The 25526-nt window shown below is 48.7% G+C and overlaps 3 protein-coding genes across 3 annotated transcripts; 2 read left to right on the forward strand and 1 right to left on the reverse strand.

Annotated features, from left to right (window-relative positions):
* The first annotated feature begins 595 nt into the window (after positions 1–595).
* Positions 596–13540, forward strand: LRRC59 (leucine rich repeat containing 59). Its single transcript, XM_010990307.3, has 7 exons — positions 596–930; positions 2669–2728; positions 4522–4680; positions 4907–5011; positions 7682–7754; positions 9815–9988; positions 11553–13540. The coding sequence occupies exons 1-7, from the start codon at positions 826–828 to the stop codon at positions 11795–11797; spliced, it is 921 nt and encodes a 306-aa protein (XP_010988609.1). The 5' UTR covers positions 596–825; the 3' UTR covers positions 11798–13540.
* Positions 13252–19688, reverse strand: EME1 (essential meiotic structure-specific endonuclease 1). Its single transcript, XM_010990306.3, has 9 exons — positions 19642–19688; positions 17542–18352; positions 17331–17458; positions 16092–16178; positions 15877–15998; positions 15546–15672; positions 15199–15314; positions 14238–14427; positions 13252–14006 (listed from the first exon to the last, which is right to left on the reverse strand). The coding sequence occupies exons 2-9, from the start codon at positions 18326–18328 to the stop codon at positions 13830–13832; spliced, it is 1734 nt and encodes a 577-aa protein (XP_010988608.1). The 5' UTR covers positions 18329–18352; positions 19642–19688; the 3' UTR covers positions 13252–13829.
* Positions 19689–24776, forward strand: MRPL27 (mitochondrial ribosomal protein L27). The gene is made up of 4 exons (XM_031469621.2): positions 19689–19789; positions 21911–22042; positions 22465–22532; positions 24364–24776. The coding sequence occupies exons 1-4, from the start codon at positions 19750–19752 to the stop codon at positions 24568–24570; spliced, it is 447 nt and encodes a 148-aa protein (XP_031325481.1). The 5' UTR covers positions 19689–19749; the 3' UTR covers positions 24571–24776.
* The last annotated feature ends 750 nt before the right edge of the window (positions 24777–25526 follow it).

A 25526-nucleotide genomic window follows, 5' to 3' on the forward strand; every position in this document is an offset into this window, starting at 1 on the left:
GGGCTTGTCAGGACGCTGCAGGAGCACGCGGGACTTTGTCTAGAAGAAAGAGTGGTTCACATCCTATAGGTAGCCAGAGGTTTGAAGGGTTTTAAGCAGAAGGGAGTGTTGGCTAGATTTTTAGAAAGATCATCTGGGCAGCTGGGTGAAGGTGGATAGGAGAAGACAGACTAAAAGTAGTAATCCAGGCGCGAGCTGATGGTCGCCTGAATAAAGGCTGGGACAGAGGAATAAGAGAGAGAGGCAGTTTTCCGGCTGATGATTTCAGGATTGTTAAACAGAGGACGGAGAGCAATTTTGAAGGGCACCCAGTTTCTGCTCCTAATCCAGGGGAATGGGAGATCAAATAAGGTCAGTTTTGGATGCGAGTTCTGGTCTTCTGGCCCCTAGTCTTTTCGCCTCCTGGTGCTGCCAGCGACAGCTGTCTTCGCGGTCACGGGGGAACGCGGCTGCTCCGCGGGATACCGGAACTCAGAGCCGTAACCCCACGCCCCTGGCAGTGGCGACAACAGCAGTGCGCTGTCCTGGGCGCCAGAGGGCGCCCCCGCACACGCTCGGGCCGCTCTGGCCCGGCTCGTCTCAGTGGCCGCGGAAGGTGACGTGGACACGGAAGTGGTCGTCGTCGCGGCGGCACCGGTGGGAGCGGGGCGCGGAGCTCGGAGTAAAGCCGGTGGGCGGACGGGTAGCGGCGGTCTCGCATTTGCGGCGGCAGAGGACGCAAGCGTTGTCGGTTGAGTGCGAGTTCGCCGAGCCGACGAGCGGCTTCTCAGCCCTTCTCCTGCCAGTCGGAGCCCCGGAGCCGGGACCCGTTCGGCCGGCGTCACCATGACCAAGACCGGTAGCAAGGGCGGGAACCTCCGCGACAAGCTGGACGGCAATGAGCTAGACCTGAGCCTCAGCGACCTGAATGAGGTCCCAGTCAAGGAGCTGGTCAGTATAGTCCCGCGAGGCCCAGGCGCCCACCCGCGGTTGGCGCTGGCCCCTGCGTGGGTCTCCTCCTTTTCCTTGCCTCAGTTTCCATAACTTAAAACAAGGTCGGGGGAATGGGACTAAGCCCTTGGAGAGGCCGCGTCCGGCCCCAGTGTTCTTTCTGGGAAGTACACGTGTCACTTTGGCGCAGTTCCAGAAGATGGGGAGGAGCTGCTTGTCCGGCCATGGGCTTTTTACGGGTCAGGCGTGATCTGCCCTCATTTCAAGGGCTTTCACCGCGCTCAGCTCTGTGCAGGACCCAAAGTAGGCCCCCACGGAGCAGTTACTGTGTATTCGGAGAATGAATGAAGAAATGAATGAATGACTGTCCAAGAAGGCCTCCAGGTAGACCTGGGTGTGGCCCAGAACCTGGCTTTTCTAGGAAGCCAGCAATCCCAGGAAGCAATTTAGGAAGCTCACTGCCCCAGCCCTGAGGCGTCCTTCCTTGAAGAATGTGAAATCTCACTGCTTGATTGGCAAAGTCTCTCCCTAACTGTGAAACAGGTGTGAATCCTGCACCTATCCCTCCATCCACCTACTCCCACACCCGCAACCGGGATACAGGCCTGAGGCCCCAGGGACATTAGGAGTATGTTGCCAAAGTGGAGTTAGACCCTAAATCCCTCCTTTGCCCACCTGGTCCCGCACCCCCCACAGTAGCCTCACTTTGGATAACCTGCACTTCCCTCACTGCCTTTAACGAATTACATTTACCTTTGGCACTTGGCCCAGTCTTCCCTTCTTGGTTGTGTAGCATGGAGGTTCGAACAGGATTCCCAATTCATAAACCAGCTCCATTGCTGATTTATGAATTGGGTGCCCCTGGCCGGCTAGTTAACCTTTATGTCTAGATTTCTTCACTTATAAAATAGTGATGATTGTTCCATCTCACAGGGTTGTTGGGAGGATTAGATAAGATTGTAATGTAGACTACTTGGCAGACAAATGCTGAGGCATGTAGCTATTACCAGTGTTCTTCCCACTGTAAAACCTCAAACTTTTTTAGGTGGTCAAACTTAATTTTGGGGACTTCCTGACCGTTGGAAAGTGCAGGTTGGTCCAGTGTCCTTAACTGAATATTTGCTTTCTTCCCCACCCCAGGAAGATGGCCAACCATGTTTCAGCCAGGCCCTAGGACTGCTATTTGAAAACATTTCTCTAGGCATCTGGTCAGCATTGCCCCTGGGAGACAGAAGGGTCAGTCTTGCTGAGCCTCTCCAGCCCAAATCCCATGGGGGAAGTAGAGGTGGGCTATGAGGGTCTTGTGTTCACTCTGCATTCACTCATTTACTCACTCATTCAGTCATGAATCAGCCAACGGATATATTGAGTGCCTAGAAGGCACTGAATGGGGACTATGGAAATCACAAAGCCATGTCAGACACAGTCCCTGCCCTAAAACCTAATAAGGAGTGATGCTAGAGAGAACTTAAATGTGCTATGGAGAATTCCTAAGAATCTGTTTTCCTTTCTTGAATGTTCCACAGCCAAGTCTCTACTCTTTGCATTCTTCTCTGGGTCGTGGTTGACTGGCTCATTTTTTCTTTCCTGTCTCCAGGAATATTATACTTTAGAGCTTTTTTTTTTTTTTTTTTTTTTTAAGGCCTTTTCTAATTGTGAGAGCTTTCTCCAGAAACTCAGATGTTACTGAATCATTCCATGTGTTGATCTGACATTTTGTTCCCATTCCCTTTCCTAGGCTGCCCTCCCAAAGGCCACCATCCTGGATCTGTCCTGCAATAAACTGACAACTCTACCGGTAAGACTGGCAAGCAAGCACAATTCCTTCTAGAGCCACAGTGCTTCTCTTTCCTGTTTGGGGGAGTTGTGTCAAAGGCATAATTTCAGGATAGACCTGCAGGCAGGCCACCACTAGATTGGAGTGAGTTTGGGTTAGAGGGAGGTGGTTTGTCTTAGTGGGAGGGGAAGAAAGGCCTCATTCTTTAGAACATTGGGAAAGCCAGGTCCCAGAAAACTAAAGTCAGCAGGATGCTGGCTTAGACACTTATTGGTCTCATCTTTTTTTCTGCCTATTTTATTCCTTTGAAAAATAATTTATCTCCCTATTACAATAGAGGAGGCTAAAGACCATTTTTTAAGTTGCTCTGTATTCCAGAGAGAAAGCTGTTTCTGAACAGCCTCCTTGTGCATCTTCTGATGGAGTATGGGAAAAAGCATGGTTTTGCGGGACTGCCGTATCATTATCCTCCCAGTACTTGAATTATTTAAGATACGTTTTGTTTAGCATGTCCGATCTAGTCCTTTTGATTTTTCTTTTGCGACTTCTCCCAGTTCTCCTTTTGCTTCAGCTGTGATAACACAGGAATCATTCAGTCCCTCAGCCTCTCTGGGCAATGGCTGGTCTCTCCGTGGCAGTGCTCCTTCACTGTCAGGCCTAAGTTTGTTGTCCTTGTTGCCTTTTCCATCCATTAGTCTGGCCTCATCACTCCTTGCCATACTCTGTTGGGCTCTGGCTCAGGGATCAAATCTCAGAAGTTGGCGGTTTCTTCATTGGCTCATTAGTTCATTTCTGTCTCAACATTCTTCTGAGCCTCACTTATTGTTTATAGCATCTTCCTGCAGCTCATCAAGAACCATTTGTAGGGGGAGAAGGTATAGCTCAGTGGTAGAGTGCATGCCATGCCTAGCATGCATAAGGTCTTGGGTTCAATCCCTAGCACCACCACTAAAAAAATAAATACACCTAATTACCTCCCCTCCTGAAAAACAAAACAAAAAAGCAAAAACAAAAGAACCATTTTCCATTTCTTGGGAGAAAGCATCTGAGATCCCACTTTTTCCAGGAAGTATTTTGTCTCCAGTTAAAGACGGGTAGCAGTTCCTTGCAGCCTGACCCTGACCCCTGCTATACACTTTGTCAGATTGTCACTGGACACCCCTAAGTGCACTTTTCAGTCTGAGTGTTCAGTTGTCTTGCCTTCCTCTGCAGTGCAGATCCACAGGCCCCCAGAGAACACACATAGCGCTTCATTAGCTGAGGTTGGAGCATCACTGCAGATGGGTGCTGAGCAAAGGCTTAATGACAAAAGGGATGTTTTGAACTGTGCTAAAGAAGAGCCAGGATATAGGTGGGATGGGCCCAGTCAGTCAAAGACCACTCCTTGAGTTTTGCGGGACTACCATATCATAGGTGCTCCAAAAAATAAAGGAAGAATAACACTGGGAACTCAAAGGGCGCTTGATCTTCTGGGGAAAGTGGATGGTAGCACCATGTTTTGACAGCTTCCACGGAAGGTGAATGTAGGGTGCTGTGGGAGGACGGAGTCACTCCGGGGGCAGCATGGAGGATAGGTCCGAGGGAGAGGGAAACCACACCTTCTCTCTGCCTAGTTCAAGCTATGCCCTTTTGCATACACATCTCACCACTTACCAGGAGCAAGGCTGCACATCCCTATTTTTATTTGAGGTGGAATAGCTGGTAAAAGGTAGAGTCGGGGTTTGCTCAGAGGTGCTCTCTGACTTGGGGGCTTCTGGACGCTTACATCACAGTGTGTGAGCCCAAGGCTTAGGTCTTCTCTCTTTGGGTCCTAGGCGGACTTCTGCGGCCTCACGCACCTGGTGAAGCTGGACCTGAGTAAGAACAAGCTGCGGCAGCTGCCAGTGGACTTTGGCCGACTGGTCAACCTCCAGCACCTGGACCTCCTCAACAACAGGCTGGTCACCCTGCCTGTCAGCTTCGCTCAGCTCAAGGTAACGACTGAACCAATGTTTCATGGCCAGGTGTGGCAGAGGGCTTGGGGACTGAGAGAGCGTGGCTGTGAGAAAGGCTGCCAGAAATGTCACCTGTTACCACACCCTCAGATGGCTTTCCCTGCAGCTGGAACACAGAGGGGCTTTCTTCCTGCTCATTTGGTTCCACTTTGAAGGGCTCTTTACGTGCACTTGGGCTTACCAGCCTCTCCGCCCATCTCTTTAGAGCCTGAAGTGGCTGGACCTGAAGGATAACCCCCTGGATCCTGTCCTGGCCAAGGTGGCAGGGGATTGCTTGGATGAGAAGCAGTGTAAGCAGTGTGCCAACAAGGTAAGCAGGTGGCTCCTTCACACAGTCCCCTGGGACTTGCCTCTGCCGCCTCTTGGTTTTCCCTCCTAGGGCATCTGCAACTGTGTGATGATTGAGGCACAAATCTCTGAGCCTGTCAAGCAAGGGCACCTTTGTTTCTGTTTACTTTACAAGTAATGGAATAATACTGTTGTCTCTTCTACTGTGGTACTTCCGTGCTTAAGAAACCAGGACCTTGCGTGATCCAACATTGCACTGTTGACAGTTGTCTGTATGGAACAAGAGGGTTGGGGGCTGTGACCTTTCTTCTTCATGGTTATTGTAGGAATTTTGATAATGAAGGTGTTAATATTTGTTAAGTTTATACCTGTAAGCAGACATATCCTGGACAGATCTGGCATTTGGTTTTAGTCACATCATCTGGAGGAAGCAACTAACTGGCAGCCTGGAAAGCAAACATCACCAGTAACATTGAAGATGATTTATACTGTTTCTTAAGAATTGTTTCTAGCATTTAAAGTTAAGTCTTTTTGGTTCACAACACCCCTAAACAAAGCCAAATAAGTCATCTGGCACTCAGCCAAAGAAGCAGCAATCTGTTCTAACGCTGAAGGGAACAAATGACTATGGCTAGAGGTTCTGAGAGATGGGCATAGTGCCCATCATTAGCTCAGGGCTGCTTACATAATCTCAACATCTGTAACATCCACTGTTACCAGAAACCCAGCACAAGGTCAGTGCATCCAAGAAGCCAAGACAACAGTTTGCCCAAGGCTAGAACTGTACAAGTGATCAGTGAAATCTTGTTTGGAAAACTTGGTGCTTTCAGAGTAATGTCTGTTCTGAAGACTGACAGCAGCTACCACGGACTCTTCCTCTGTCGCGCTTGCTCTGCACGTTTCATCTCATAATCCTCGTAACCCTGGGAAGTGGGTATGACTCCCCTACTTCTGATGTGAGAGACTTCAGTGCACAGCACCTTTCATTTAGCCCTTGTTCATTCAACTAATAGTATGTTGAACCATGTGAAGTTGCTGATATTCCAGTGTTTGACTTACAAAAATAACTTTTATTGAGTGCAGAGGTCTTTGGCATTCACATATACCTTCCAGGCAAAGCTCCAGGGAGCAGAGTGCACTGTGAAAGTGGTGAGTCAGCCATGCTCCCAGCACCGCTGCCCAGAGCTGTCTCCTGCTGCACCTTGAAGCACGTGACGTGGGCCAGTCAGAATGAGGTCACTTGTCTCCAGGAGTTAGTTTACATCTCACCAGCCCTGACCCTGTGGATGCATAGTAACGGATCAGCTCGGCGCATAATAAAATACCTTAGCACCTTTTAAAAATAAATTTGTTAGTTCAGCAGTGCCTACTACGTGCTATGGACTGGAATAGGTAGACAAGATCTCCCCTCCAGAAGCTCACAGCTCATCTAGAAGAGCCACTCCCATTTCTGAATTTGCTGTGTTTTCAGAAAACTTAACTCCTGATGTATTGTATCCAAGCTAAAAGGGCGGCTCTTAAATGTTCCAGCTCTTCATTTAGCCAGCTTTTACCCGCTAAAATCAACTGAATGGTTGGTGCTTATTTAAAATTCAGAGATCAGCATGAGGCAGGGACTTGGAACTTGGGCTGCCTCTCCACCGCGCTGGGCCTTCCTCCAGATCCTGCAGCTCCTTGTTGAGCTGCCATTTGTTAGTTACCTTAACCCTTTGGAGAGGTGCCAGCAGGTGCAGGTCCTGGGTTACTCAGGACATGGTTCCTTGTGGCTTTAAACTAGGCTCTCAGGGGGAGCAGCTTTTGTAGGCCAACTCCCGAGCCCTCATATGATAGATGTATGCATATCTGAAGTTTCCACAAAGTAAAATAATTGCATTTGAATATACGTCTGTCCTGCAGGTTGTCTAGTACAACAGTGAAAGAGACAGTTAAGACAACTTGCTGTCTTAATTTAGAATACTTAAGGTTTTCTTATCTTACTAATGCAGTCAAGAAGATAAGGTAAAAAAGCAACAGTGTTTATTAAGCACACATAATGCCTTTCTCTTGGAGTTCTGCCGCTGTGCCCTAGAAATAAGAGGGACAAGCTTTGGCCTAAGAACTCAGGAGACCTGCCCTCTCAGCTGTGCTGCTCTCTAGCTGTGACATCAGAGCCTCAGTTTTCTTATTTTTAAAATGGGAATCCAGTCCATTGTTCATCACACCTGTATTGAGTACTTGTAATTAGCTAAGCCCAGTGTTCCTCTACAGAGCTATAATGGCAGTAGTCCCTACCCCGAGGGAACACACAGTCTAGGACTGAGATGGATAAGAAAACTCCCCCGGAGGGGGTGGGGGCTGAGGCAGCCAGAGGAGGGGAATGTCAGGGAAGTGTCTCAGAATAAGTGCTGTCCCTGCTCATCACAGAAAGTTGCTGGGGGGCTTACATGAAGTGATTGTAAACGGCAGGACTCTTGCAGGTTCCAGTTGGCATTGTGTTTCACAGACTTCTTTCCTGACAGCCCTGAACCGCGCGCATATGACTCTTATCCAGCTAAGGTTGGAACAGTGAAGATACAAAGATAGATTCCATTAGCTCCGCCCTGCTTCCAGGGCCTCTGGTGATCTGGGCTCCTGAATAAAGCAGTCTCTTTTTTTGAGACTCCCCCAGGGGAAAATGACTCTTTGAGTCTAGCGCCCTCCTCTCCCTTTGCAGGTGTTACAGCACATGAAGGCCGTGCAGGTGGATCAGGAACGAGAGAGGCAGCGGCGGCTGGAAATAGACCGAGGTAGGTAGCCATCCCTTTTCTGGTCTCTGCCGGGTCCTTATCCCAGCCAACTGGCCGTCAGCTTCTGGAGCTCGGAGCCAGCAGAGGAGCCATGCTGAGCAGTGGGGAACAGTGTGGTAAGAGACGACATCATCTTTGACAGATCTCTCTCCAGGCCTGGCTTCCTCACTGGCCCTGCGGTCAGAGTCAACTGCTTGTCTTTCTGCCTGCTGGGAGGGTTAATAAGTATCTCAAATTAAACATGGCTAAGCCGGGTCCTCTTCAGCATCTCCCTGTGTTCCCCAGTAATGAGAAATCACCATCCCTGTGGTTACTCAGTCCTGAAATTGGAAAGCTGTCCACGATTCCTTTCTTCTGATTCTCTCCCATCCCACCTGTCAGCAGTGGCTCCTCAGGGCCACCACCTCATGGACTGCCACAGGACCTCCTAGCACAATGTCCTGGCTCCACACCTGTGCCCTCTCCACAAAGCCATTTTCCACACAACAGCCAGGGAGGTCTTTTTAAAACATAAGTCAGTTCTGCTGCCATTTGCTTAAAACCCTCTCATGGCTTCCGACTGAACTTAGAATGAAATTCAAACTCAGTCACATGGCTGACAAGGCCACTGTGGCACACACCTGTTTGCTTCTCTGGCCTCACTCCACACACCAGTGAGAGGATGCAGTCGACTTGAGCCACACGAGCCTGAACACACCAAGCACAGTCTCATCTTAGGGGCTTTGCTTGGTTTCCTTTCCCTGGCTTCCGGCTTCAGCTTCGTGTAGTCCCTCCTGTCTCTGCTCATATGTTGCCTTAGGTTAACCTTAACCCTTTCACAACCACCCAGACTAGAATGGCCAGTGCATCTGTCACTGTCATATCCTCAGTTATTTCCTCGATGGCTCACATCACTGTCTTTCTTTGTTCACTTTATTTATTGTTTGTCTCCTCCTCGAGAAGGCAGACGATTTAGGCACTGCAGCCTGACTTTTTTTCACTGCCGTATCTCAGGCACTTAGAACAAGGCCTGGCACACAGCAGGCGCTATGTCGGCCAGCTGGCTGACTTCTGAGCCTGCCTACTGGAGGACTCCTGTGCTTGGAGGGACATACACAGTACTGATCACAGGCGGACCCTGAGATCGGAACCTCATGACCATCCCTGTACACACGTGGCTGCTGTACCGCCCGTGTTTACTCTGACCGCTGCTGCTTTTGCTTCTGGATGGCACGTGTCGTCCCGAGGCTGCATGGAGTGTGTTCTTGGCATTCTCGGTGCCCAGCTGGAACTTGGAGCTTGTTTGTCTGTAGAGAAGCAGTGGAAAGCTACAGTACTAAGAGTGCTACTTTTCAGCTACAGGATAGTTCAAAGAGGCTTTTGAGCCCTAAAAGGACATGTAACCACCATTTGTGGCATTCTGGCTTTGGAAAAATGCAGCCTTCCAGATAACTAATTTGGAAATGCATTTTTGGAACCCAGTAATTTGTAAGTTGGCTACTGTGTAAACATACTTGGGCTGTGAAGTAAATCTGAGTGTGACATAGGCTCCCAAGTTGGAGTCGAGAGAGCACCCTCTGACAAAGTGTTAGTCTTGCTTTTTCAGGAGAACATTTCCATCCTCTCTAACCCCGAACTGAGTGCTCAGTTTTCTTCCTGCTAGCCCTCTCCATGCCACGTTCCTTTCTGAAGCTTGCGAAGACAGGAATCAACACCTCCATTATTTCTTCTCTTCATAGTTGGCGTTGTGCAAGGCTGTCAATGGCTGTGTCTTCTGAATCAGTACCTAATTCTAAAGGAGCACCAGATTCATCACCTCCGCCTTTCTTATTCCCTGCTAGTTACATCCCCCTAATCTCTGCTGCTTGTGGCTAGGAACCCCTTAATAAGGATCCATTCGATAAACCCTGAGAGCAGCTTATTGTATTTTAGGGAGGGCTTACTTCCCTGAGATTGCCTTCTAATACACCTTATGTGAGCCACGGCATAAGGGAAAGAGCCTGAATCCACACTTTTAATCACTTGGGAAAGCAAGCTGGAGGTCTGTGGGAGAAGCCACTTTTGGATCTCCTTTCTCGTAGAGGCCGAGAAGAAGTGGGAGGCCAAGCAGCGAGCTAAGGAGGCTCAGGAGCGGGAGCTGCGGAAGCGGGAGAAGGCGGAAGAGAAGGAGCGCCGGAGAAAGGAGTACGACGCCCTCAAAGCAGCCAAGCGGGAGCAGGAGAAGAAACCTAAGAAGGAAACAAACCAGGCCCCGAGTACGTTTTCCTCTCAGTTGCAGGGTTCCAGCAGGGGTGCAGTGGGGGGACTTGCCTGTGTTTTCAGGATAGATGAGCGAGTGAGAGAATGAGCTTGTAAACCTTGTCAGATGCAATATACTCTAAGGCCTGGGAGTAACTTGGAGGGTCTGCTTGCAGGGAGCAGGGGACCCTCCAAGTGCCCTGGCTGGTTTGTTTCCCCAGTGTCACATGCTTATGTGCAGATGTTTGGGTCAGATGTGGCTTAGAACATTCCCAGAACAGGGTGTTGCCCTTTTTGTAAGGGTTATAGTCTGAAGTCACCCAGAATGGTGAAGACTGCATATGTTCACATTACTCTTAAAAGTCCCTGATGTCAGGTGGGGAGGGTATAGCTCTGGTAGAGTGCGTGCCTAGCATGCAGGAAGTCCTGGGTTCAATCCCCAGTCTCTCTATTAAAAAAAGAAAGAAAGAAAAAGTCCCTGATGTCACCCATGAGGTGTACTGGGCTTTGAGTGTGTGGTGCCATCTCGGTACCACCTGCACTGCCTGAGATTTTCTTTACAAGTTGGACCAGGTCACCCTCTTTGGTGAGCACCAGGGGAATCATTTAATCTGTGTTCAGGGAACCATGTTGTATAAAAAATACCCACTAGTGTTTTACCTGAATATGTCCTGTTGGATTTGTGTAGTGGTGTGGATCCACGGATGAGGGAGGACCATGTATCCTCTGGGCCAAAAGGGACCCCTGAGGGAGAGGCGCTTGAGCAGGGAAGAAGCTCTGTAGGGAGTGGAGGCCTGTACCTGACCCTGCTCATCCCCACTGGCCTTGAGCAAGTCACCCCCTCACACCTTTTTGTTTCCTCTGTGTAAATGAGGATCATACCTCCTTATAGGGTAGTGATAGGAAGTGAAAAAAGCTACTTGACAGAATCATGTAGTTCTTGGCCTGTGGGTGCTCAGTCAAGTTTTTTAAAATGTTGCCTAAAAGTCCCCAAGCCAATTTTTTTTCTAATTATACATACATTTGTTCATTGCAAATAATTTCTGTATATATCAGGAAATGGCGATTGCCTGTAACCCCCCGATTCCCAGCAGCAGCCGTTGTTACCAATATGGTGCACCGTTTTCCAGGCTTTCTTTTTATATGCATCTTATATAATAATAATGACATTAACAGTATTAATACATTTCAAACCTGTTTCCCCAAATGGGAGACGCTCTATCCATGCTAGATGCTTCCTGGTGAGCACCTCCCTTGATCCCGAGGGGCCCAGATCATCGCCATGTTATGAAGGAGAACTTAGGACCCTTGGGACTATGCGCTATGTGAGGCAGAATGAGTCCAGTTTTGAATCTACTCCTCAAGATCCAAGGGAGAAGGAGTTTGTGTTTTAGTCTCTGCATAGCAACATTTTTAAGAGCTCAGACATTCTTAAAACCGTTTTCTCCTCAGGGCCTGGGGAGTTTTCAGCAGAACAGGGGTGTAAGTGGATCTGCACAGAGGAGACGAGCATTGATTGGTAGAGTGTGGGTCTCCTCAGACTGACTGGACCTTTTGTCTCCCATGACTTTGTCCCTCCAGAATCCAAGTCCGGCTCTCGGCCCCGTAAGCCGCCCCCCCGGAAACACACCCGGTCCTGGGCTGTGCTGAAGCTGCTGCTGCTGCTGCTGCTGTGTGCAGCTGGCGGGCTGGTTGCTTGTCGGGTGACAGAGCTGCAGCAGCAGCCCCTCTGCACCAGCGTGAACACCATCTATGACAATGCGGTCCGGGGCCTGCGCAGCCATGACATCCTCCGGTGGGTCCTGCAGACCGATTCTCAGCAGTGAGCTTGTCCTCATCACCTGCTGCCTCCCAGCCTTGGAGCTTGGATTCCTATGGAATTGGGTTCTGCTGGACACAACCTGTTTTTAGTGTCAGACCTACCTGCCATCATCAAATGGCTGCCATTTGGTACTTTAGACCTCCTCTTTGTAAGACCTCCTTGTTCCTCAGTCAGGGTTCCCTGGTTGAATAGGGAGAAGTAAGAGGTAGGGACAGTAACCTGCATGCTTAAAAGAATAGGCTTGAGGTGGGGAGAGGAAAAAACAGCCTTTTCTAGTTGTTATACGAAGCTGTGTAAAGGCAAGACTCATTTCTACTAAAGGTCAGCTGTCACTCCATTTATACTTTTGTATGTCACAGACCCTTTTTTTCATTCCTCCCTGGGGAGCCAGGGCAGATCAGGAGGCAGTGTGTTATTGGGGACTAAGGGGAACACTATACTCAGCAAATCTAGCCTAAATTTGGGGGGGAGGGACATACCTATTTTTAAGGACCTCAGACATTTCAGGTATTTTAAATGATCATACAAAATCTCAGGCTGTGAAAGGGACTTCAAGACCATCCAGTCCAATATAACACTTGTAGATGGGGAAACTGAGGCCTTCCATGACTTGCCTGCAGTCTCTCAGTTTGAGGCAGAACTGGATTTCCACCCTGGTGTCCTTCCTTTCCTTTCCATCATTTTGCCTCCTTTATAATGTCCTGAGAAAACAAAACTTACACTAGAATTGTGTATCTCTTGGCTGGAGTATAGACTCTTTCCTGGGAAACAGATTTATGACTCACAAACAAATCTCATAGCTACGAGGGTCTTGGGCAGCTCCTGCGAAGTCCTGCCGCAGCTTATGTGGTTTCTATAAAACGGGGATGGTCCAGGCTCCTGGCGTCAGTTTGAGAGCATGAACTCCCTGACTGCCAGTAAACAAGGTGGACCCTTGCAAAGCCACACTGTCTGTGACAGCTCTGTTAAGTAACTGGTGTGATTAAATACCTCAGAGCAATCTGGAAACTCAAGCTTCATAGACAATGAGGTGTAGAACTGTTTTGACTGTAGACATCACTACATGTATACAACGAAGGGAAACAAGTAGCATCGTGGAGTTTAAAAGTGACACATTAAGGACTAGCACAAATAAGGGGGGAGCTGTCTGTTCTCATCTGCCAGGTTAAGCATTTTCTTGCTCTGTGGCCTCCTTTGCCTCTTTTCACAACAGCTGGACGGAGGGATCAGAAATGGCCATGTCATGGTGCTCATTCTTAGAAAACTCCGGATTGCGAGCTCTTTGCCTCTCCCCAGGGAGAGCAAGAACCTGCCATGTTCAGTCAGAACGGGATCCAGCTTTTCAGCACTAGTGGCCCATTTGGATAGGACTGACACACAACTGTCCTGACAGTGGAAGAGAGGACTTGTTCTCCCTCAAGGACAGCTCTGCCGCGCAGGCCCACACCTCACTCAGAATCACTACACATTCCTTTAGTCTTCCTCCAAGCTCCAGAGCCGTTGGCGTATATGCTTCACTGAAACTAAACACATAGTACATAAAATGAGATTAAGAGCATACAGCAGTCAGCACAGTGACCAGACCCCGTTCCCTGGCTGGGGGAGGCAGCTTCAGTGGGTGGGGGAAGGCTGGGGCCCACTCAGTCCTGTCGAGCAGCTCACCAAGGGCAGTTCACTCATGACCTCGAGATTTGATGCTGAGGTTCTTTTGGATTTCTCCTGTTATTAAATACGTGTCTGAGTGGTCTGTCTTTGTTCCTTTGTGTTCTGAGGGCTGGCTGGGGTAGGGGGTTCTGCATGGCAGCTAGGAGAGGAATGTTAAATGCCCGTGAGCACAAATGCAAGCACCTCAGCCTTCACCCCTACGTCGACAGGTACGGAGATAACTGCAAATAGTGACGCCCACGAAAGCCTGCTGTAGGCAGGACCCAGGCCTGTGCTGCGGGTGACGTTTTCAATCCCTGCGTTGCAGTCATGCTTCCAGGTGGGGGAGGTGGAAATCTCCAGCTTTTCATCCTTGTCCCTGAGGGCTGGCATCAGTCTGCAGTGTCTAAAGAGAGATCTGGCTGCAAAGCTGTCATCTGAAGGTAGATGCGCCTGGACAGCTCTGGCCCAATACGGCGGGAGGTGGCTGTCACACCTTCTCCACGGCGCACCTGTATGTCTGCGAGCAAATTCTGGCGTTCTTGCTCAGAAATACACCGCTTATAAGCCTGAAAATGGTAAATGACCTGTTAATACCACACCATACACAGCCATTCCTCATGAATAAGGGTTGGGGGGTAAGAACCCATCCTCCCTCCCTGGTCAGTGTTGACTCTGATCTCAGTAGACCCACACTGGTGACATACAAGGTATTCTTGGGCCCTCACTGGTGTGGTCCTGGAAACTGGTACCCCACTAAGGCCACAGTGCACTAGGCAGTGACGCCTGGAATAGCATACCTGGATCAGGAGCTGCGGGGAGGGATAGGCGTCCACAACAGCACTGGCCATTTCCAGGCTGACTCGGTTCAGCTGCTGAATCTGTCTCTTCCAGACCAGCGCGAGCCCCCTGCCACAGCGGTCCACCTTTGCCCCTCCAGCCCAGTCACTCTCCAGGCAGAAGGAGAAACTAGTTTGATCTCGGAGCTTTCTGAAAACAGCACAGTTGAGGAGCTACGAGTCACTTGTTACTCTGCTGCACCTGTCCCCTTAACTAATAATTCCTCCACTGACCTCAGAAGAGGTGGGCACAATAGTCTATCTGGCCTAGTTAAACGCTCACTGTTCCCAAGCAGTGCCAGTTGATGATTCCTCTTAAAACATCTATTCCTTTTCATTAAAAGAGAAGGTACCAGAGAACTATGAGACCCTTGCTTATATTGAGATAGGGTTGTATTGATCAGAGAGGCCATGTGCACAGGGTAGGCACAAGGGACTGAGTATCAGGCCATTTGGAGTCTGGTTCTGGTTCTAATTTGCTAGGAACTTTGACAAGTTGGTCTCTCCAGGCCTCGGTTCCCTCAGGTATAAAATGAGGGACTTGGACTGGATTGTCTCTGAGGTCCCATTAATTTTAAATTCTGGCTATGAATAGTCCTTGAGCTAGCTAGGCTAGAATTGTGTTTGACAAGGGCTTATTACATTGTAACCTGATCTACAGTGAGTCCTGGTAACTTGGCCCACTGGTGACCCAGTACCACCTTGCAGGACACAAACTTACACATAAGGTAAAGGAGAACATTTTAAGGGGACTAGAGGGCTCTTTCCAAGAATGCCCAGGGTTAGGTCAGCTCCTTCTGCTTCTAGCTTGAGTGACCACAGACTAGCAGCAGAGTTCAGAGGAAAGGGATATCTTTGGGTACCAGAACCACTGTAAAGGACAGGGCCCAGCGACGGAGCCAGGACTTGATGGGGCACTCACTTGAAGGGTGCTTCAGCCACAGCCTTTGTGAACGTGCATGCAAAGTCGGCCAGCTCTTTCCAGCTCTGCACAATTCGAGCCTGGGCTTCTGTGTGTAGCTGCAGATCCACCAGTGCCTAGAAACCCAAAAGCAGGATGGACTGGAAGGGCACAGAGAGACTAGTTTGAAACTGCTCTCCTCTCCCTGTTCAGTGAAGCTGCACCCCAGCCCCTTGGCTCCCTGTTTGGCCCCTTCTTAGTGCCAAGGCATAAAGTAGTGTCCAGCAGGCATTTTACTCTTTATCAGCAGCAAATTGGGTTAGATGAGAGTGGGCACCCACGCTGACTCAGGCAACAGAAGTTCTTACCTCTTCTATGTCTACCCTGGTCACCCCGGCCGCTGTGTTGGCCTCTAGTTGTCTTTCCTTCCTCTTCTCCTTGGCCTGTTCTCTGGTGGCCACTCCCTGTTTCCTTCTCCTCGGAGGATTCGGAGCACTGGAGCAGGGGAGGAAATCAAAGAGTGACACCTCCAGGCTGAGCTCAGGCAGAAGAGGTATGCAAAGCTTAGAGCAGAGAGTCCCACAGGGCTGGTCAGGGACACTAGTTTGCAGAGGGACCTAGATTTGGGATAAATAAATTCAACCCTGTTGGCCCAAGAGCTGCCCCTTTTAACGCCAAGTCTCAAGGACAAATCCAAACCTGAAACAGTTCTCCTGATCCACAACCACCAGTGACACAGCTTTCCCAGCTGTCCTTGCCGTGATGTCAGTTACAAAGCTCTGAAGCGTTTCCTTCCCTTCCTCGGTGCTGCCCAGAGTTCTCTGTATAAATGGGCAGAAACTGCATGAATGCCTGCTCCCTAGAGTCATCCCTCTGTCCCATGCCTCGGCACCAACCCCTCTGGCTCTGCCCACCTGTTTGAAATTGTAGATCATAGGTACAAATGCCTCTGCCAAGAGCAACACCAGGATCATTGGCTCCTCCACCCAGTCCTCTCCATCCTGTCAAAGGACATGGAACCCAGCAGAGGGAGGCAGGTCAGCAGGTGCTCAGCACCTGTGAGAGTGACCCAGGCCTTTTGGGTGAATGAACACATCCCCATCAGCCTAGTCCATTTTGCATTACCCTTTTTCTTCTGAAATGAAGTCACAGTTACAAGAAACAGTGATCCATGATCCTGTCCCTCCCAGTCTCAACTGTTCAACCTTGGTGTACTGCGTCTCAGAGGCAGTGAATAAGAAAAGAACATTAGTGAATTGAAATGGATTGAGAAATAACTGCCAATATTTCTATGCATTTTGAACAGGGAGACAGAGAGAAGGAAACTCTTCCAAAAGATTTGGAACAAATAAGTAACTTGGGCTTTGAGGGTAGATGCTAAGTATGAGCTGAGCAGCCCATACAAACACACAGGTTTTGTGTGACAAAGAACCACTAGGGAAACTTCAGTCTGTGAGAGCACCTCTTTGCCATACTAGGGCGTAATCAAACAGAGCCAGGGCCGCCTTGTGGTCCACAATCCTACAGCAGTACAGTATTACAGAGTGCAGTTTTCTGATTAGGTCCCTATAATAAGAAAAAGCCAAGTCCCACAATATAGCAAAGCACAAGTGGGAAGAGCTCTGGGTTATAGTCCCCACCCACCACCGCCACCACTCAGCTGTGATCCTTAACAAGGCTTTCCAACTTCTCATTTTCCCCCCTGTGATGTGGGGATGAGAATTCCTTCCTTATAGGATAACTGTGAGAGAAACAGGGGCGATCTTTCCCCACCACAAGGGATGCCTGACAATATCTGGAGTCCACTCGGAGGTGGACTACTGAAATCTAGGGTGTGGAGGCCAGGGACACTGCTAAATGTCCTACAATGCACAGGACAGGCTGGCACAACAGGGAACTAACCAATCTGAAATGGCAACAGTCCCTGAGGAGGAGAAAGCGAGTTAACATCATTATTACCTTGAGGTACTGCGCTGTCCCTTGTAGTTTCCTTGTGTCCCACTCCTGCCTTGGAAAACAGTCCCTTTATTAAATCCTGAGTGTGCCATCTGCTTTCCTGCTGGGGCCCTGACTGCTATATGTCCCTTAGAATAAAAGCATATTTATTCTGTGACTCTCAGGAGGAGGAGAGACAGCAGCCAGAAAAGCCCTACCTCAGCGGGCCCAGCCCTTCTCCTCCAGGAGATGCTGCGAGGCACGGCCTGCGCCTCAATCACACAGGAGCACTCCATGGACTGCAGTGCACCGAGGAGCTGGCCCCCACCTTCCATCTGTAAGAGCACTGCAACAGAGGGGAAAGGGGTTGTCAGTGGGGCCCAGGAAGCAGTTCACACAGCACAGGGTAAAGAAGGCTGCCTGGAGGACCTGGATCCAGCAGCACAACGATGTGCTTTAAGCATTCCTCTGGCCTCTGAGCTTTCAGCCTGTTGACCAGGGCTGCCTTCTTCTTCCCTTCCTGTTGCCTCAGGGTGCTTTCCTTCTGGCTTGCTAGTCCCCGCTGCTGGCATCTCTGGGAGTCTCTCTTCTGGACCTTCTGATTATGCTTGGTTCTCTTCTGAGGCGGGGGTACCTCTTCATTTGTTTGGGCTACTGTCAAGCTGTTGCTCTGGACACAGCAGGTAGTTGGGCAGGCTGGAAGCCGATGGCATGGATGGTCTAACATAGGGTCCTTGCACTTGGATGCACGCCTTGCTAAGGTGTCATGGGGGGGAATATAAGTGATCCTTGGAAAGGGCTGGTTTTGCCAGTCACATGATGCTCCTTCATTAGTCTGATGAGCCAAAACACTTTTAGCTGGGGAGCTGGAGTCCTCAGGGCTCAGCTGCTTGTGGGTCAAAAATCTACAAGTAAGTCTCTCAGCCAGGGGAATAAATTCCTCCTCATCGTCACTTCCACTGCTTAGCACCCTAACTGGCTCTGTTTGTGAGACAGTTTGAGCTGTGTCTGGGACAGGTGGTGGATCTTTCCATTTTGGTGATGGAGGACAGGAGGCCTCAGAATCTGAGATGTCAACCACTACAATCTCCTCCTCTTTCTGAGGCTCCCTCCTCTTTGCTGAAGATGGTTCCTTCTTCAGGAAGGCAAATGTTGGCAACTCCTCAGAGTCACTCTCACTGGAATCCAGTGAGAGTGATGACTTCTTTAGAGCCATCAAAAATGCTATCCGATTAATTCCCTAAAAGGAAAAGATAAGACACAGACTGTAGCATTGAATTCAGTCCACTAGATGTGTTCTACAGCCAAGCTTTATGGAAATAAATATGATACACAGAGAAATGGAGAAATAGAGAAACAGGGCATGGTCCCAGCAAGGTCAGCCTGGAACTCAGAACAGCTTTGTCTGTAATCTAACAGGAACCCTCCTCAAATCCTTTCTAGGTCAAGGTGAAGTATAAACAAAGTGGATGCTACTATTAAAAAGTCTTAATGGAGTAGAAGCGAGATTCCACACCACCCCTTTGTTGATCTCTGCATTTAAAATGGAAGTACCGAGTCATTAAAAATTGAGATATAATTTGCATCCTATAAAATTCACCCTTTTAAAGTGTACAGTTCAGTATGTTTCAGTATATTTGCAAGGCTGGATAACCATCACTACCATCTAATTCCAGAACATTCTCATCACCCCAAAAAGAAATGCCACAGCCATTAGGCAGTCAATCCATTTCCCTTCCCCCACCAGCCCCTGGCAACCATAAATCTTCAGTCTCTGTGGATCTGCCTATTCTGGGTATTTCATATAAATGGACTCATAGCATGTGCTCTTTTGTGAAAGGCTTCTTTTACTTAGCATGTTTTCAAGGTTCATTTATGTTATAACACGTGTCAGCACTTCATTGCTTTTAATGGCTGAATAATACTCCAATGTATGCATATACTACATTTTGTTTATCCATTCATCACTTGGTGGACATTCGGCTTGTTTCCATTTTTTGGCCACTATGAATAATGCTGCATGAACACCATGTCCAAATTTTTGTGAGGACATGTTGCTGGGTCGTGCACAAGAGTCACTCTTTGAACAAATATTCACTAACACTGTGTGACCCGGGATGAGCCATGTAACTCCTGGGGGCCTCGCTTTCATTTTCAGTAAATTTGGGATAATAAAAATAACTACAAGGTTATGAGAGTTTAAAAAAAAATTTAATGCATCAACAGCACTCTGTACAGTACCCAGCAATCACCAAGAGTTCAGTAAAGTAAGCTTAACGACTAGAGAGGGACCTCACCCCTGTCCCCGTCCGGGCCTCTGCTGACTGGCAGAATACGGAGATCGGACAGGCCGGCCCCTGCCAGGCATATTCCACGCCTTTCCAGCCGGCATCAGGGCAGGCAGCTCGTCCACACGCCGCAGCAGAGGCCCCGGACGCCCCGGCCACGAAGCCGCTACGGAGCAGAGCTCAAGAGGGAGGTCCTACCTCGCCCGCCTGCCAGCTTGCCCGCAGGCCGGGCTGTACTCACCAGCAACTTCTCGCGCCACTCTTTCAACCGCCACGTAGGACCCGGAAGTAGATCTTCCCGTAGCGGAAACGGAAGGTTTCGGAGACCGAAAGCGCGCGTACGGCAAGCATGGCGTTGGCGGCGCTGACGCTGAGGACGCGGACAGCTGGTAGCGGGACGCCGTCGCCGTCGCGGGGCGAGGGGTGGAGGCGGGATGGAGACCTTGCCGGGAGCCGGGGGATGGAGGCCGTTCCCCGCGGGGGACCCTGGGGGCGGGAGGGTTGGGGGATAGTGCGGGGTCCAAGAGGCTTGAGGGGCGGCAGTCGCCGATCACATGACATCTGGGGCGAGGGTCAGGTGACCATCCCTGCCTGGCTTGCAAGTACAGCTCCCTTAGCGGTTGGTGACTTAAGTTCCCCGCTTCTCCTGTCTGGCTTTGTTTGGGTTCCTTCATCTGTAAACATGAGTTATTACCGCAGGCTCATTGGAGCCCAAAAAACGAATCCGTCCGTTCAACAGACTGAGGTCTGTCTTTGTGCCAGACACAGTGGTAGGTGTTGAGGATTTCAGCAGAGAAAATAAAGACGTAGTCTCTCCCCCAAGGCTGGTCCTTTCTAATGGATAAGTCAGTTAAGAAGCACATAAATAAAATAGTTGTAAATTGTTACAAGTACTGTGAAAGAAAGGAAAAAATGTGTCTGTTTCTCTTTTTTAAGGTGAGTGGTCAGGGGAGCCCTCTGAGGAGGTAACATGTAAGTTAAGACCTAAAGGATGACAGGAGGCCTGGCTTTGTAAGAGAGGCAAGAGAGTGACTTGACCCAGTTTTACATCTTGAGAAGTAAACTTGTTTTTATGTGAATTTAAAGGGAATAGCAGTGGAAATGAGGAAACCAGATGGGAAGCTTTAATAGTAGCCCTGATGAGAGATGATTTAGCCGAGATGTTAGTACTGTCAGTGAACTTGGAGGGAACTGGGTGGATTTGAGATCCATTTGGAGTTAGAATCCACAGGACTTGCTGGTGAACTAGATATGTGAGGTGAGCAAAGGGAAGGAATCAGCAGTGATTCCTTGATTTCTGCTTGAGCAACTGCATTTCCTTTGAGCATTGTTTAAGAAGGAGGATGGTAAATAGGGTGAAGGGCAAAGGTTTGTGAATGAGATAAGGTAGATAAAGCAAGTCTAGTTCCTGACCTTAGTAAGAAAGTGAATGAATGAATAAATAGGTGTTTAAAGGTAGGGAGATCCTGGTGCTGTGCTCTAAGTCCTTATCTTTGATCCTTTGCCCCAGCTAGTCTGTGTTCTCATTAAAACTTCAGAAACCTAGGTTTTAGGAAATCTGAATTTACGGGCTCCAGGGACCCACAAAGGCTCTAAAGATCCTGGCATCACCCTGACTAAGCATAGCTGTATCTGCAGACCTGAGGGCAGGGACTGCCATTCCTCGGCTTTACGTGGGGCACAAGGCTTCCATCCTGGTTAGTATGAATTTTAGTTCCCTTTCCTTTTTAAAATAAATGCCGTTGACCACTTTGGAATGAAAATGGAGACATCAGATTAACAAGGGCAGGGTGTCAGCCTTCTTGGTTGGACTTGTACTTGGTGGGCTTGCCGAATGAAGAAAGGGCCCAGCCTTCTGAAATGGACAGGAGCCTGTGGTAGCCTCCCTCAGAAAGGCTGCCCTTTTTGTTTACAAGTGTCTGGTGTGCCATGGATGGATGGTTGGATGGATGGCTGAGAAAGTGGTGGGTGAGGTCAAAGCAGGCGCCTCTCCCTGGGTGTCCTGTGCTCAGCTCTGTGGTCTGGCCCCTACACAGTGCATGGAGCCTTGAGGGCATGATGGTGAGTGAGGCTGAAACAGGCAGCTCTGTGGTGTCCTCTTGCTTGCGGGCTTCTGTTTCTGTGGTGTTTGTTTCTCCTCATTAGGACTGGATGTGTCAGGACCTAGGGCACATGGTGTTTATTTTTTTCCATTAATATGTTATTCCCTCCCCCCTCTCCTAACCCCTTACCCACCCAAAGCCACACACACACACATGCACATTTCATGCAGTGCTTACACCCTGGACAATACAAGGAATGACTTGTCCCCTGTCATGGGAGAAGGCCAAGGACTTCAGACACTCCCTGAAAGCCCACACAGTCAAGTGGCATTTCTGCTCACGTATCTTCCTCATCTCCCCTGCCACTACCCACTGCCACCTCTCAGCTTAGCAGATGGCCCATTGAGACAGAAAGAGAGTCTGATTGGGAGCCTCCCTGTTTGAACAACATTTCTGTTCTCTCTGCAGTTACAGCCCTGCTGAACCCCCCTCAGGCTGCAGCTCTTGCTGTCAGATATGCATCCAAGAAGACAGGTGGCAGCTCCAAGAACCTGGGTGGAAAGTCACCAGGCAAACGCTTTGGCATCAAGAAAATGGAGGGTGAGGGTGTGGCTTGGTTTCCACTTCCCAGTTAGCACCTACCCTGCTACCCCTGGCGTTCCTATGAAGAGCAGGAAAAACACGCAAGGGCCCAGCCCTGTACTCTCCATTTTGCTTACCAGAACATTTGGCTCCTGATTAAAGAGGCAGATTAGAACTGAGGTGGGGTGGGGGGCCTGAGGAAGAGCAGATAAGTGGGAAGCTTGGCCATGCGACAGGAGAGGGGGCTGCCAGGTGGGGGACAGGGAGCTGCTTATGTCAGACTTTTGGGAGTCGGTCTTATCCAGGGGCAGGCCTAGTGGGTGGTGTACAGCATTTGGGCTAGGAAAGCGAGGGCTGCCATGTTTTCTTACCAGTTTGCTGTGCCTGCCTCATCCTGGGGGCCCAGAGTTAGTTAGTGCACTTGTGGACTTTTCTTCTAGGTCACTACGTTCATGCTGGCAACATCCTTGCAACACAGCGCCACTTCCGCTGGCACCCAGGTGCTCATGTGAGTTGCTCTGTACCCTCCTGCCTCACTTTTTCTTCTCTAAAATGAGCTCTCCATGCTCCTAAGCATAGTAATTTTAACAGTTGCATTTAAATTGAGTGCTTATTAAATGCCAAGTGTCATGTTGATTCCTGGGCCTACATTATCTCCATTCATCCATACCTAGGATAGGTAGATATCACCTCTTGTTTACAGGTAAGATGCCAGAAACTTAGAAAGGTGGGGAATGGGGCGCGGGGTGGGGGGGCAAGTGACAGAGCTGGGATTTGAACCAGGTCTGCCTGACTACCAAATCACTTTTTTGCCTTGGTAATAGCATTAGCCTGGTTCTCTTGGGTGTCTTTTCTAACCTCCAGTTCTTAGAAGAGGAGATTTCTAGTGATTTAAGATATTTTTTTTAACCTTTTCAATTTATTCACTTTCTCTTATTTTTAAGAATTCCTCCTTTACATAGAGTTATTCTTAGATGGCTGAAAGACAGCTTAAGTTTAATAAAATAGAATTTAGTGTGTGAATCAGAAATTGGGTCCGTACCAAGCAGGGATTTCAGTTTCAGTAAGTTGGTATTACTTTCTGAGGTAGGAAGGGTCTTTAACACAGGCTTATACTATATATTCTTTTTTTTTTAAATTACATTACATTAATTTAAATATTACATTACATTAATTTAATTATTACATTAATTTAAGTATTAGTTTTGTTTCCTCTGTAATCAGTTTCCTTCTCCCTTCTTACTATTTTCTTGGCATTTTAGTAGGCACAGAAAGACTGATAGTAACCTATAATTATTTTTTAAATGCTGATTTCTATGTGAATTGATTGTATCTGTAGTAGCTTTATTTTTCTTTTTAGAACTTAAGACATTTACTATGTGGCTCTGTTAACTCTTGGGACTTAATAAAATAATGATAACAATAATTTAAAAAGTTAACATGTTTTGACCTGGGCAGTGTTCTAAGCTCTTTATGATTGCTAACTCATCTCATCCTCAGGATGATCCCATAGAATAGTTAATATTTATCCCCATTTTGCAGATGAAAAAACTGAGACATAGTGAAGTAAGTTAACTTGCCCAGATCACCCTACAGTAAGTAGTAGTGCTAGGATTTGAACCAGTCTGTTCTTTTAATCAGAGAAATATTGAGTAATGCTGGACTGCCTGGGTGCATACATCCAATCTCAAGTTCTAAAAGAAAAAAGCTAAAATATGGATGGTTAAAAAACTACATATATGATACATAATTATTTAATCTGTTTGCTCATATTTATTTATTATGAAAAACAAGGTTAGAAATAGTAACTACTTTACAAGGTAAGAATTAAATGAGTTAATGTATATAATAGGGCTTGGAAAAGTGGTTACACACAGTGAGTATTACATAATTATTAACTGATATTATTATTATTTAATTAGCATATGCATTATCCATATAGCTTTGAGCCTAAACTTTATAGATCACCATATAGATGAAAATGTATATCAAACTAGTGTTGTGTTAAGCCTAACTGAAGCAAGCTCTCAAGGGCAGTAATTAGAGGCATTTTCCAGGGCCTGGTTGGGGGATATGACCGCTGTGGCCTCTGACTAGCTGCACAGACACGAGTCCAGGTATCAGTCCTAAGGAACTGAGTAACCACCACGATTGACTGTTGGAATTTTCTTGTCCTGCCTTTGTCATGGAGTAACTACTAAGCACTGGGGAAGGAAGCCTGAAATGGAGCTTTTTGAATCCTCCCCTTTAGCCTTAGGCCTGAATCCTTGTGAAAAGTCTGTCCTGAAGCCGCAGGATGACCACCTGGCTGTCCGGCTGACTAGGTCTGTGTGTTGCAGGTGGGGCTGGGAAAGAAGAAGTGCCTGTATGCCCTGGAGGAGGGGGTAGTCCGCTACACTAAGGAGGTCTACGTGCCCAGTCCCAGCAACTCGGAGGCTGTAGATCTGGTCACCAGGCTGCCCAAGGGCGCTGTGCTCTATAAGACTTTTGTCCACGTGGTTCCTGCCAAGCCTGAGGGCACCTTCAAACTGGTGGCTATGCTTTGAGCTCCTGGTTGAGGCCTTTGGACGGACACTGGAACACAGATGACAGGAGAGAGGTATCAGAAGTTGTCAAGGGTTAGAGTGATGACAAGGCCTCCCAAGGAAGAAGTCTGCTTGATGGTGACTGCAGGAGACTGTGAAGTGACTGGCTGGGAAGCCCTTTGGGAGACCTGACTAGGGATCAATAATAAAGTTAGTTGGAGTCATGAGTCTGTGCTGTTTTGGGGGCAAACCTGGATGGAGTGGCTTACTGATTTGTTTACCCATGTTCTCTAGTGCACACCCAGGGGGACCCTCAAAGCAGGAAAGAGCCCTGTCAGAGTGAGGAATAAGAAGAGAGGACTTCATTTTGAGGAGAGGAGGTTGCTGTAGCACCATCCTCCAGAGAGGGATGTAGGGGAGAGCTTGTGCTTGAGGCCATCACTGCTCCATCCCCTCCGGGATCCCACAGGTGACAGGGCCCTGGAGAGAGTGGGTGGAGAGGCCAATAGAGAAAGCCAACAGCGTCAGATTCCTCCCCTGGAGCACATTCAGAGGGAGCTGGACAGCAGCCCCAGAAATGGCCACATGACAGGCCCCGGGTGTCCAGGGCAGAGAGGCCCTGTGTGGCCTGGAATACCAGGGTCCTTCCAAAGATAAGGCAGAATCGGTGACAGATGGGCATCAGAGACACAAGTTTACATTCTTTTCTGATTCTTGGTTTATCTCAAGCCATAAACAGCAGCAAAGAATCTGGCTTCAGGAATACTCAGTCTGGGCCTAGAGTGGGCTGGGGGCAGGTCTTCATTGTCAACCCAAGACCTTTAGAAACTTGGCTTCAGGTGGAAGGGCGGGGAAGGAAGTCTTTGCTGGGGTGGAGGGTCCTCCTGGCTGGAGGTAGGCAGTGTTGGCTGAGCTCCATAGAGGGCTGAGCTCCACAGAGTTAGTGACTTCCTCCTCCCAAGGACTCCTCTGCCCTG

This window comes from Camelus dromedarius, chromosome 16 (assembly GCF_036321535.1).
Source record: "Camelus dromedarius isolate mCamDro1 chromosome 16, mCamDro1.pat, whole genome shotgun sequence".
Lineage (NCBI taxonomy): Eukaryota > Metazoa > Chordata > Mammalia > Artiodactyla > Camelidae > Camelus > Camelus dromedarius.

Bases quoted from the DNA above. Each gene is read 5' to 3' on its own strand.
- LRRC59 (XM_010990307.3), top strand. From the start codon at position 826: ATGACCAAGACCGGTAGCAAGGGCGGGAACCTCCGCGACAAGCTGGAC. The intron at 2,729-4,521 runs GTAAGACTGGCA...TTTGGGTCCTAG, and splicing joins ATAAACTGACAACTCTACCG to GCGGACTTCTGCGGCCTCAC. The intron at 9,989-11,552 runs GTACGTTTTCCT...TTGTCCCTCCAG, and splicing joins GGAAACAAACCAGGCCCCGA to AATCCAAGTCCGGCTCTCGG.
- EME1 (XM_010990306.3), bottom strand. From the start codon at position 18,328: ATGGCTCTAAAGAAGTCATCACTCTCACTGGATTCCAGTGAGAGTGAC. The intron at 15,999-16,091 runs GTGGGCAGAGCC...CCATTTATACAG, and splicing joins TGATCTACAATTTCAAACAG to AGAACTCTGGGCAGCACCGA. The intron at 15,673-15,876 runs GTTTGGATTTGT...CCCCTGCTCCAG, and splicing joins GATCAGGAGAACTGTTTCAG to TGCTCCGAATCCTCCGAGGA.
- MRPL27 (XM_031469621.2), top strand. From the start codon at position 19,750: ATGGCGTTGGCGGCGCTGACGCTGAGGACGCGGACAGCTG. The intron at 22,043-22,464 runs GTGAGGGTGTGG...CTTTTCTTCTAG, and splicing joins TGGCATCAAGAAAATGGAGG to GTCACTACGTTCATGCTGGC. The intron at 22,533-24,363 runs GTGAGTTGCTCT...TGTGTGTTGCAG, and splicing joins GCTGGCACCCAGGTGCTCAT to GTGGGGCTGGGAAAGAAGAA.